The following is a 10496-nucleotide window of genomic DNA, read 5'->3' as shown; positions in this document are numbered from 1 at the left end:
GTGCCCGCCCTGAGCCCGGGCGGGCATCGCTGGGCCCCGGGGCAGATGCGCAGCCCGCCCGGGTCCGGCCGCCCGCGCCGTGCCCGCTCCAGCGGCTGCAGCAGGGACTTCCTGCGTGTGTCCGACAGCGCAGGGCAGCGGCGGCTCGCCCGGCTCCCAGCCACGCGTCCGCCTCCCCCCCAAAGCCCCCAGCAGAGCCGCTCCGCACCCCCGGCCCGGCGGCTGGGGCCTCTGCCCTGCCCTGCCCCCCTAGCTGAGGGCTGCCTGCAGGCAGTTGGTGCCTTGAAGGCTCTTGGTCTTAACCTGAAAGGGAAGAGAGGAGCACTGCTAAGGCACCGAAGGTGTTACTGTAAAGCAGCTGTCACAGGATGCCCTGGGATCCTGCTCCCCTGTGGCTGCCACATTTCATGGACCAGGTTTTGCACTGGGCTGGCAGTGAAGGTCCAGAAGGCTCAGTGCTGCTGCAGCCTGAGCCCTGGCTCAGAGTGACTCTTCCGAGGCTGAACAGCAACAGAAACAACTGTGGCTTTCAGGGCAGGCGCTTGGAACCAGATTCTGTTTCACGTGATAGGTTGTCTAAGCACGATCCTACTTCACCCTGAAAAACGCTAATGCACCTACTTTTGCAGCGCTCTATCATCTGAGCCTTATGATAAGGCAGAGGAAGCAGCAAGGAGGGTTAATGTTTTGAATTAACATTTTTTCCAAGGATTCACATTTAGATGGCTAATGGCTGGATTAGAAACTGGCCCTTGCTGCCTTCTGCTGTGATGTGGAGAAGTCTCCAAACTCATAGCAGGCTTTTTAGTCCATTGGTTCTGGAAAGGTTTATTTATCCTCCATGCTCAGCACACATGCCTCACACTCACACACACTTCTGCACTGACACAGTTACCAGTGCAACATGCATACACACACATACTCAGTAACCAACATGCAGTCTTGCATATCCTCTACAAGTACACACACACACACACACACACACACACACACACACACACATCAGCAGTCTGGTACAGACAACAGTGTAACGTATTTAGAGATTCATACATGATATACCAGACACATCTCTACACAGTCAAACAGTCTCTACAGCATACATGGTGCATGCACACAACTATACACACACACAGTTTGCATGCTGTTTCAGCTGCCAGCATAATAAAATCACATTCACACATCATTTTCCAGTACCCATCCACACCCACCACGCACTGATACAGATAACCACAGAATATGAAAAACTCAACACTCATCAGTATGTGCATACACGATATCACAAACATTACAGATAGCAGTGTACTTTCATAGATACACACAAAATATAGATGAACACACACACAGGCACAGTGACACTGAGACATACACACTTGTGCTCAATATACACAGACTTAGTGCCAGAGTCCTTCCTGTTCCCGTTTCAAGGCCGAGGTAGGTCCTGTTGGGAGGAGGGATAGGGCTGCGTGGGAGAATATGAGCAGCAGGAAGGAAGTCTGCACTGAACAATAGGGGGAAATGAAGGAACTGGAAAAAAGACCCAGTGGCAGTGGAGTTAGCACAGATGGTTTAGTGTGGAGAAGCATGATTCATGGGAAAAGGATCTCACAGCACCATGCACCAGGCTTCAGAGAGCAGAGCTCAGTCTTCGGCTGAAAGGGATAGGAGGGAGCGGGGGAAGCTGTGCAAACTGTTCTGAGACAGGAGAGGAGAGCAATTATTGGCATTGTGGTTTACATTACAGAGGTTCCAAGCAGAATCAGGACTCCAGCATGCTGCATGTTGCGAAGACCCAAAGGGAAAAACAGTCCCTGTCCTGAAGAGTCTGCAGTTCCAAGGTATCTGCCTCATACAAGTGCTAAGAAAACTTTGAAGCTGCCCCGCAGAGACAGAGTAATCATTCCCCACATGGGGGCAGCATAGCTGGGAGCCGTCAGGCCCAGATGGCATGTGGCCAGCTGGGCTGTGTGAAGCGGGCTGTCTCCCTGGACTTGCCTGTGAGTCATGTTGACCTCTCCCATGCCCTCACCAGCACTTAGGGAGATGATGGCGCACTCCTTCCGGTAGCAGAGCCCTCCCTGAGCTGGCCAACATCAGAGAACCATCCTGTGGGAGGGGCCCAGCTGCACCATGGCTATCTGCTTTCCCCAGCAGGTCCTCGTCCCTTCCTCCCCCCCACGCCCTCAGTGACCAGGACTGAGATTCTGGGCAGAGCAAACAGCTTGCTATTCTCTCTCACAGCAAATACAAATTGCAATAGGAGCCAGGGATCCTGCCTGAGAACCTGCCTACAGGGATGGAGCCTTCTGGCATGCACATATGTGTACAGGGCTGTCTTTTGTCCGGCTGGGAATGACCCAGTGTCTGACTTAATGGGCTGCCTCTCTGGGACTGGGAGGGCTATATGTTTGTGAGACCCTCCCAGCCCCTGAGGGAGGAATGGTTCCTGTCACAGCAGGGGTCATGACCTCCCATATGAAAGTGGTTTCAGTATTTGAGGGCTTGGGGGAGGGTTTGGAGAAGTTTGGGTTTGAGAGCAAACAACTCTTGCTTAGAGAGCTCAAACCATCCTGCAAGGATGTGCCTGCAGGAGAAGTAAGCCAGGGCTTCCATGGCAGGGACTGACAGCAAGACAGACAGGGAGATCCAAGGCACATCCTCAGTTCAGCTCGAAGAGGGTGGGCCTCAGCAACTCTCTTTTCCAGTTGGTCTGGAAGTTAGGGGCCCTTTAGGTCTTGGGTTAGGACCTCAGAAGTGTTTGGTTTGCTGGTTCATTGGCTGTCAGTCCCCACTAAGGCTTTGCTGCCCTCTTCTACAGACTATAGATCATAGATGTTTGAGTCAGAAGGGAACTTAGCAGATCATCAAGTCCAGCCTCCTGCCCTGGGCAGAAAAGAGTGCTGGGGTCAGGCAACACTGACCCCGGCCAGGTGTATGTCTAGTCTCTTCTTAAAGACCCCCAAGGTAGGGGAGAGCACCACCTCCCGTAGAAGCCCATTCCAGATTTTGGCAATCCTTACTGTAAAGAATTTCTTCCTGATGTCTAACCTCAATCTGCTCTGTCAGTATGTAACTGTTATTACTAGTTACTCCAAGGGGTGCCCTGGTAAACAGCATCTCCTATTCCTTGCTGTCTCCCCTGATGGATTTGTAGGCAGCCACAAGATCACATTTCAGCCTTCTCTTGCGGAGGCCAAAGAGATCCAGGGCCCTCAATCTCTCCTTGTAATGTGATGTTCTTTAAACTCTCTTCCCTTTCTTTAGATGATGGCTTGACTATTCTTCCAATCCTGGCTGAGGGTCCCTGGGGCCATGATCTCCCAGTACAGTGCTGATTCTGACATAGCTGACTGGCTGTCCATCATCCATCTGGAGAGATACCAGGATGTCTTTAAAAAACATGGATACTATGTGGCCAGAGATGCTGTCTTCCTGGACAATGAGAACTTGCAGCTGATCGGCATCACTGCCACTGGGCACCGCAAGAGGATCCTGAATCTGGTGCAGCAGACACAGGTGTTGGTGGAAGGCAAAGTTGGGCCCATGGCAGAAGATGCCCATGCCAAGCCTGATACATACACAGAGCCCCTGGATGCACCCAGAGTGTGCCAAATAGGTGAAGCCAAAAATGGTCCAAGTATTGCTAAAAGAGCTTCTGGAGCAGCTGTTGATAGGGTTGGAAATAAACAGCATTCAGCTGGTCTCAGCCAAGACCCAACTATGGAGAAGGAGCCTGTTCCACCCCTCACTAAACCAGTACCCAAGCCCAGGACTATCTTCTACTGCCCATCCCCAGGAGCAAAGTCAGAGCAGGACCCAGTGCCCAAGCCGCTGGCACGGTCAATAGTGCCAACACATAAACCTGGCTTTGATGGGAATCCTGGCTCTTTTGTCAGATTGGAAGGGTTTATGCCAGGGGAAACTTCCACAGATCTAAAAAATTCAGAGCTTACCCCAGAGCAACCGGGTCACACAGGAGAAAAAAGTTCAAAGGATGTGGTGGCACCCTCTATAGGGGTGAGGAAGAGTGCTTTGGAGCCTACCCCTGAAAACCAGACAGGGCTAAGTGAGATGGGTTTGGCTAATGAGGGTGAGCCTGAAAATCCTTCTCCTCCCATCCCCTCTGTCCCTCCGCGACTTGGCCATAAGGCACAGCTAATTGAGTCTAGCCCAGCAACCCTGACAGAGAGTTGTCCTGCAGGCAGCCCCTCTCTGACTGCTGCTGCCACCCTTGCTACCAGCACACAGGGAGATCCCTTGCTGTGTCTAAGTGCCTCCTCCCAACCAGCCCGTGTGCATAGCAGACTGGAAATGGTATCCAATGTCCTCTATGAAGGGCTAAATCCTTGGTTGGAGCCTGCTGGGTGTTCTGGAGGTGAAGAAGTCATGGAGAACCAAACTGCTACACAGCTACCAGGCCCAGCCACAGAGGAAGTGTCTCCATCATCTGAGAAGCCTGAGTAAGTGTCTACTTTCCCATAGTATCGCAGCCTCCCCTAGCCAGCCAATTCCCAGAAGACGTTGCTCAGGTCTTTTCAGAGGGTCTTGGCTCCAAAGGACAATGTCAGCCAGCAGTCCTCAATTGGACCTCCAGGTCTTTTCTCATTCTAGTCCCGAGATTCTTAGGACCTCCCCTCTGGGTTGGACAGACAGATGTGGAGATGGGTCAGACGTAGCCATTAGTCCTTTTCCTGGCACCCCATGGTCCTAGGAAAGTCAGAAATTATGACTACCCTGCAGCACAGCATGCAGCATGGAAGGGATAGGCTAGGAGCACTCTGACCTGATGGCTGAATGACAGGACAACCCTGATTCTCACATTGGGTTACTTGCTGGGGAGGGGATGTGCTGGAACTGCTCAGGGAGCACTGTCACCAAAACATGTGCAGAGGTCATTCTGGAACCTGACCAGGGGTTCCCGAAGGCCCTTCTGCCTGGGTTACACTATGAAGTTGGCAGTAGTTGAATTGTTCCAAGTTGCAGATTATGGAGATAAAACAAGAAAGGAATGGGACCTGGTCACAGAGTGTAGATTCAGTGTACCATGATGGGTAAAAGCTCTGGGTCCTATGGCTGAGAGGTGCAAAGAGGCTGCACATGGGTATGGGAGCTACGGGCTTCAAAACGGGGTCATACAGCATAGTGGGTATGGTCTGAAATAAGCAGGGATTCAGCCTTTTGAGAGGATCACACAATGCAGAGGGGGGCTATATGGGAAAAGGGAGCTACAGGCCTGTGAACTGATCATACAGCCCAAAGGGTCTGTGTTAGGCTGGGGCGGTCACTAATCCTGTGGCTGGGACATGCAGCACAAAACCGTTACCTTAGTTGGGGAAGCAGGGAGGGGGACTGTGTCTTGTGGCCAAGTCATGCATTGGAGGAGGGCATGCTGGAAGAGGGAGGGTACTGTGCCCCATGGTCAGTTTACACAATACAGTGGGCCTGGCTGGGATGAAGAGTTCCCATGGGCAGGTCACATAGCACAGAAGGGCTGTGTTGGAACAGGAAGGGTTTGCAGTCCTGTGGCCAGATCACACAGGCCAGAGTGGTCATGGTTAGAAGGAGAAGCTCAAGGCCCTCTTGACTGTTGACAGATAAGACAGGGGCCATGCTGAGATGGGGAGGGTTACAGACCTCATGGTCAAGTTACACAGAACAGAATGGCCATCCTCAATTGAGAGGGCTCAGCATCCTGGGGGCCTTACTCAGACAGATGGGACATATATAGATGAGGAGGGCTAAGAACCCTGTAGCTGGGTTGCAAAGAACAGTGGGACATACTGGGATGAAAAGGACTGCTGGCTCTGTGGAGGAGGAGCAAAGTTCAGATGGACTGTGCTGGGAAGAGAGATTGAGGACCTTCCATCTGGGTCAGAGAACATAAAGGTAACTACCCAGAACAGGCTGGCTCAGGACCCTTGCCCTGGGTCATCCAGTGTAGAAGACTGGTGGGATCATTTTCAGTACATCATGCCTGGTTTACACAGTGCATTTCACTTGTGCTGGGACAGAACAGGCTCCAGTCCACTTGGCTAAGCCACATGGTGCAGAGGAACTGTCCTGGGACAGGCTAGGCTCTAAGCCATAGTGTTTGTTTGGGGACACAAGTTAAGCTGTTATGCATTCACTTTGGAAATAGGGCAGATCAAGGGGCTGTTGCGGTGTGGACATTCTGGTAACCTTGGCTGAAACATCCATATGCTCTGGTAGTTCACCCATTTAATACAGCACTGAATGCCACCCAGGGGAGGACTCCCAATGGAGTCATTTGAAATTTTCTTTGATGTGCCTTTAAGTGAAGTGAGGTAGGGCATGTGAGTTTTCAGGGACCTAATGGTCCCCTGCCACATAAGCTGCTCCCCCTCCTCTCCTGCTTGCTAGGGAGCACTCCATACTGTGTATGCTTAATGCTTTTCTCTCTCCCCTTTGTTTCAAGCAGAGGTTACAGTGTCCCTTGGCATTTGCCCACTGCCTGCTCTCTGCCCTACTCTCTTGGATCCTTTCTGTTCTCCCATTTGCTGTGTTATGTCCCATATTTTAGCAGTGGCCCATCAGAAGAGGTTCTCAAAGACCTTATTGCCAAATTAGTACAGTGTCTGAGGCAAACTCAGCAGTAGAGCTCCAATGGAGCCCACCCTCACAGCCCAGGACTATCCTGACACCAAAGTAGCTGTGGCTGAGGAATGATGGGGAGTGGTGGGTATGGGAGATGTGGGCCAGGGCAGGTGGCCCTGGGATGCTTCTCTGCAAGATCTGGATGATGAGATGGGGGTGTTGGTTGTAGTCATGTTGGTCTAAGAACATACGCCAACAAGCTTCTTTGGGTAAATCTCTTATTAGACCAACTAAATAGTTGGAAAAATTGTTCTTTACAAGCTTTTGGGCACAAACACCCTTCTTCAGGCATAGGGATGGTGAGATGTTGATTCAGAAGTGCTGCCTGGTAATGAAGCAGCTAGAAGCAGACCTGGAGGGGGAATTGAGGGAAAATCCCAGCAGTGCTAGGAATCCAGGTAGACAGCAAAAAACCCAAGATCTAGGAAAGCCACACCTGGAAAGAGGTCTTTGTACAGGCCAAAGTGCCTGCCCATAGCACTAACCTTCTGCCTGCCACCCCTCCCATCTGGTTTCAGATGCCCTGTTGCAGTTGTGGGGAAGGAGCCCTCCTGCCTACCAGCTCACCCATCATCATGATGAAAAAGAGAGCACCTACCCACATCCCTCCCCAGGTGTCACAGAACTGGGGAGGGGAGCAGCCTTCCTACATGCAGCATACAGCATGCGCACGCACGCACGCACGCACGCACACACACACACTGGCAGGAGGCTTCTCCCGGCCTAGTCTGCCTAGCTGGAGTTTGGGAGGGACAAGTAGTTCAAGGTGACAGTTTAGTCTTTCAAGAGTCCAGCTATACCACCCAAAACCAGAGACTCTGACCCACAAGCCAGGGCATTCCTACCTCCATGGGTAGAGCAGAGCACTCTGCTTCATGCTGCACAGCTTCCTATGCCCCACACTGAAGCCATCTATTCCCATGGGTTTGTTACAGTCACTTCGCTGCTGTACCCCCTCTTAGAGGCAAGTTACCCTAGCTGGGTGTATAAACCCCTGATAAATCACCCTGGGGTGAGTGTCCCCTACAAGGAGAAGCTGCATAGTGCAACCCTGCTCCATCAGCCTGTATCCTGTCTGCTTGCTCCTGCAGGTCTCCCAGATGGCCATATTTGAGCCTGCCTCCCATCCCCCAGAGACCCATCAGCAGACCAGGTGAGTTCTGAGAGTTCCTGCCCACATGTGCAGCCCCTTTAACATAGGGCCCCACTCTTCCACCTGCACAAACGAAGGGAGTATAGACATTTCCAGGCAAGGGAGTTGGCATCAGAGAGAGACAGAAGTAGAATACTGCTAGAGGAGGAGGGAAGAGGGCCCATACAGAGATAATGTGGGACGGGGTGGATTGGAGACCATAAGGGGATGAAGAATAGGGACAGTCTGGGATGGGTAGACTGAGGCCCATATGGGGATGGGGAATGGAAGCACTGTTGTTTGGAGTGGATCTGGACTTATGCAGGGGAGAGTGGCAGTGTCGGGCAGAGTGAATTCACACTCATACCCTCCCACAAATACGACAGCTGCCAGCCCCCCAGCTCCTTCTCTCTTTTTTTGGCACCTTCCATGGCTGCTGTCTATCCCCAGGTGATTTCTGGACTCATGACCTAGCCAGTCATCATTCCCATGCACATGCCCAGGCCAGCCTGGCAGTAGATTACTTCATGTGAGTGGTGCATCCATCCTGCTTAGTTTTGGGATCTGCCTTTCTGTGCTGGTCCATGGTCCTGGCTAGAGTGGGGGACTGTGAGATGAAACACACTTTCTTCCAGGTAAAAGTTGCTGCAGTCAGTGTCACTAAACCCTCTCTCCTGAGTATTGGCCTGTGCCCCTCCCAAAGTTACATCCACCCACTGAGGAGAGATCAAGAGGAGGTGGGTTCCTCCTCTCACAGCTCTGTGACTCTGGCTGGAAGTTGCTATTATCATGCTCAAGTGCAGATCTTGATCACTTTTCTTCCCATCTTTCTGCCCGCAGACTTGACTGAGGAGCCCATCAGTCCCTACTGTGAGTCTGTCTTTGTACGTAGTTTCCCTGCCCAGGAGCAGAAGGTGAGTGGGGGTCACACACAGGCTGTTGGGACTGGGGATGTTTTTGCCAGCTCCCACCTGGATCCTGGTGGATGTAGGAACAGGTCCACACTCAGGCACCTCTGCCTGTTGCTAGAGGCTAGAGAGCTGCACTTGTGATAGCAGGGTGAAGCAGTGTACTTTTGGTAAGATCTTGGCCTCAGGCAGAATGTCATCACTGGAGTAGTGTGCTAGGCTGTGGCTTCTGACATACATCCAGTTGTGCTGGAGAATGCAAGCTAAGGAGACCTTGAAAATTAATGGGTGGGGAGGAGAGGGGAAAGAACTGAGATGCAGATTTCTCACCTAGGGTCTCTTTTCAGGGCACTGGGCTTTCCAATGAGCAGGGATATAAAGTGGTGCCACAGAAGTTCCCAGATCTGAAGCAAGAAGGGCCAAGGTAAGTACCACTGCTCACATCCTATGCTCCCATATATGCTTCTTAGAACTTCTTATCACCCAGGGGTGCAGGAGAAGCAGATACGACTGTGGTTTCCAGGCTTTGGGGATTAGGCTAGAAGGGTTTGCCACTGGGCCAAGAAAGCAAGGCAAATTGGGTGTGAGGGAGCTGTGCTTGTGGAGTGCAGTGAGAACCCAGGCCTCAGCCTCAGGAAGAGCAGCTGGGACAGACACTGGGGAGTGCTCTGTGACACTCATAGCAGGATGCACTTCTGTCCTTGCATTTTGTTTGGGTCTAGAAGGTGGTGGTACGAAAGTCTGCTATGTCGCAGACACTTTTGTTCAGGAGAAGCATTCCCAACAAGGCAAGGTACTGATTTGAGATTGCTCAGAGATCAATGTCATTCAGTGCTCACAGAGGGTTCGGAAGGGCACACTGGCCTCCAGCTGGCCAGACACTCCAAGGTTTCATCAGACAACAAACACTTAGGCCTTGTACATGTCCTATCAGTGTACTCTTCCCCACCTCCATGCCCATGCATGTCCCTGGTTTGTGGAGGATCTGCCAGAGGAAGATGCCAGCTCTGTTGGCAGGAGGCTGACAGCAGATCAGCCTGCATTGTGGAGGTGGTGGCAGCAACTCCATAGTTACAGTTGAGTTCTACACTGTAGTCAGTGACTCGGACACTTATATATGGAAACTACAGCATATTCTTCTCCTGTTCTTTGAGTACAGAGCAGATTAGCTAAGAGTCTCCAAGTTAATCCTTCAATTAGCTAAGGAACTGAAATAGTTTAAAAATGGATCCTGGAGCATGCAGAAAAGTGTCAGATTTCATTTTTTGCCCAGAAGTTTCTGTACCACAGGGTGGCCACACAGTTAACACTTGTCACAATCTCATGTGTGGGCTAGACAAGAATAATGGCTTTTTGCATTTAATGGTAGTCTCCTGCCTCTTTCCAGTTATTAGAACTGAATTTCTTACCTTTCAACCTGCACAAAATGATAGAGTTGTAACAACTGACAACTGATGCCCAGGAAAAAGCCAACCTATTAAATGGGTACTTTGCATCTGTCTTTCATCAGTCCCATGGGACGCCCATACCCACTACAGGACAGGGAGGTCCAGGTGAGGGAGATCCCCTGTCCTCCATCAATGCTGACCTCATGAAGGAACACCTTGAGAAGCTGGATACCTTCAAGTCAGCTGGCCTTGACAACCTACACCCCAGGGTACTCGAGGACCTGGCAAGCATCATAGCCCCGCCTCTGGCACTGATCTTTGAGAACTCCTGGTGCTCTGATTAAACTATAGGCCCATCAGCCTGACCTCTATCCCGGGGAAGGTCTTAGAAAAGTTTATTAAAGAGGCCATCCTTAATGGACTGGCAGACACCAACATCCTGAAGGATAGCCAGCA

General features: G+C 51.5%; 1 protein-coding gene across 3 annotated transcripts in view; it reads left to right on the top strand.

Annotated features, from left to right (window-relative positions):
* Window positions 1-1725: 1725 nt before the first annotated feature.
* ARAP3 (ArfGAP with RhoGAP domain, ankyrin repeat and PH domain 3) overlaps window positions 1726-10496 on the top strand; it is a 40719-nt gene continuing 31948 nt past the window's right edge. For 2 of the 3 annotated variants that reach the window (XM_019534814.1, XM_019534813.1), the window contains exons 1-5: window positions 1727-1835; window positions 3262-4457; window positions 7704-7765; window positions 8585-8658; window positions 9000-9076. In XM_019534814.1, the coding sequence (XP_019390359.1) occupies window positions 3310-4457; window positions 7704-7765; window positions 8585-8658; window positions 9000-9076 (1361 nt within the window). In that variant the 5' untranslated portion in view covers window positions 1727-1835; window positions 3262-3309. Of the gene's footprint in view, window positions 1836-3261; window positions 4458-7703; window positions 7766-8584; window positions 8659-8999; window positions 9077-10496 lie in introns of all 3 variants that reach the window. The other variant, XM_019534815.1, reaches the window with a different exon arrangement.

The sequence above is a fragment of the Crocodylus porosus genome, unplaced genomic scaffold (genome assembly GCF_001723895.1).
Source record: "Crocodylus porosus isolate Cpor-Errol unplaced genomic scaffold, CroPor_comp1, whole genome shotgun sequence".
NCBI classification, from domain to species: domain Eukaryota; kingdom Metazoa; phylum Chordata; order Crocodylia; family Crocodylidae; genus Crocodylus; species Crocodylus porosus.
The sequence above is the reverse complement of the archived record's forward strand: the minus strand, read 5'-3'. Positions and strand labels throughout refer to the sequence as shown.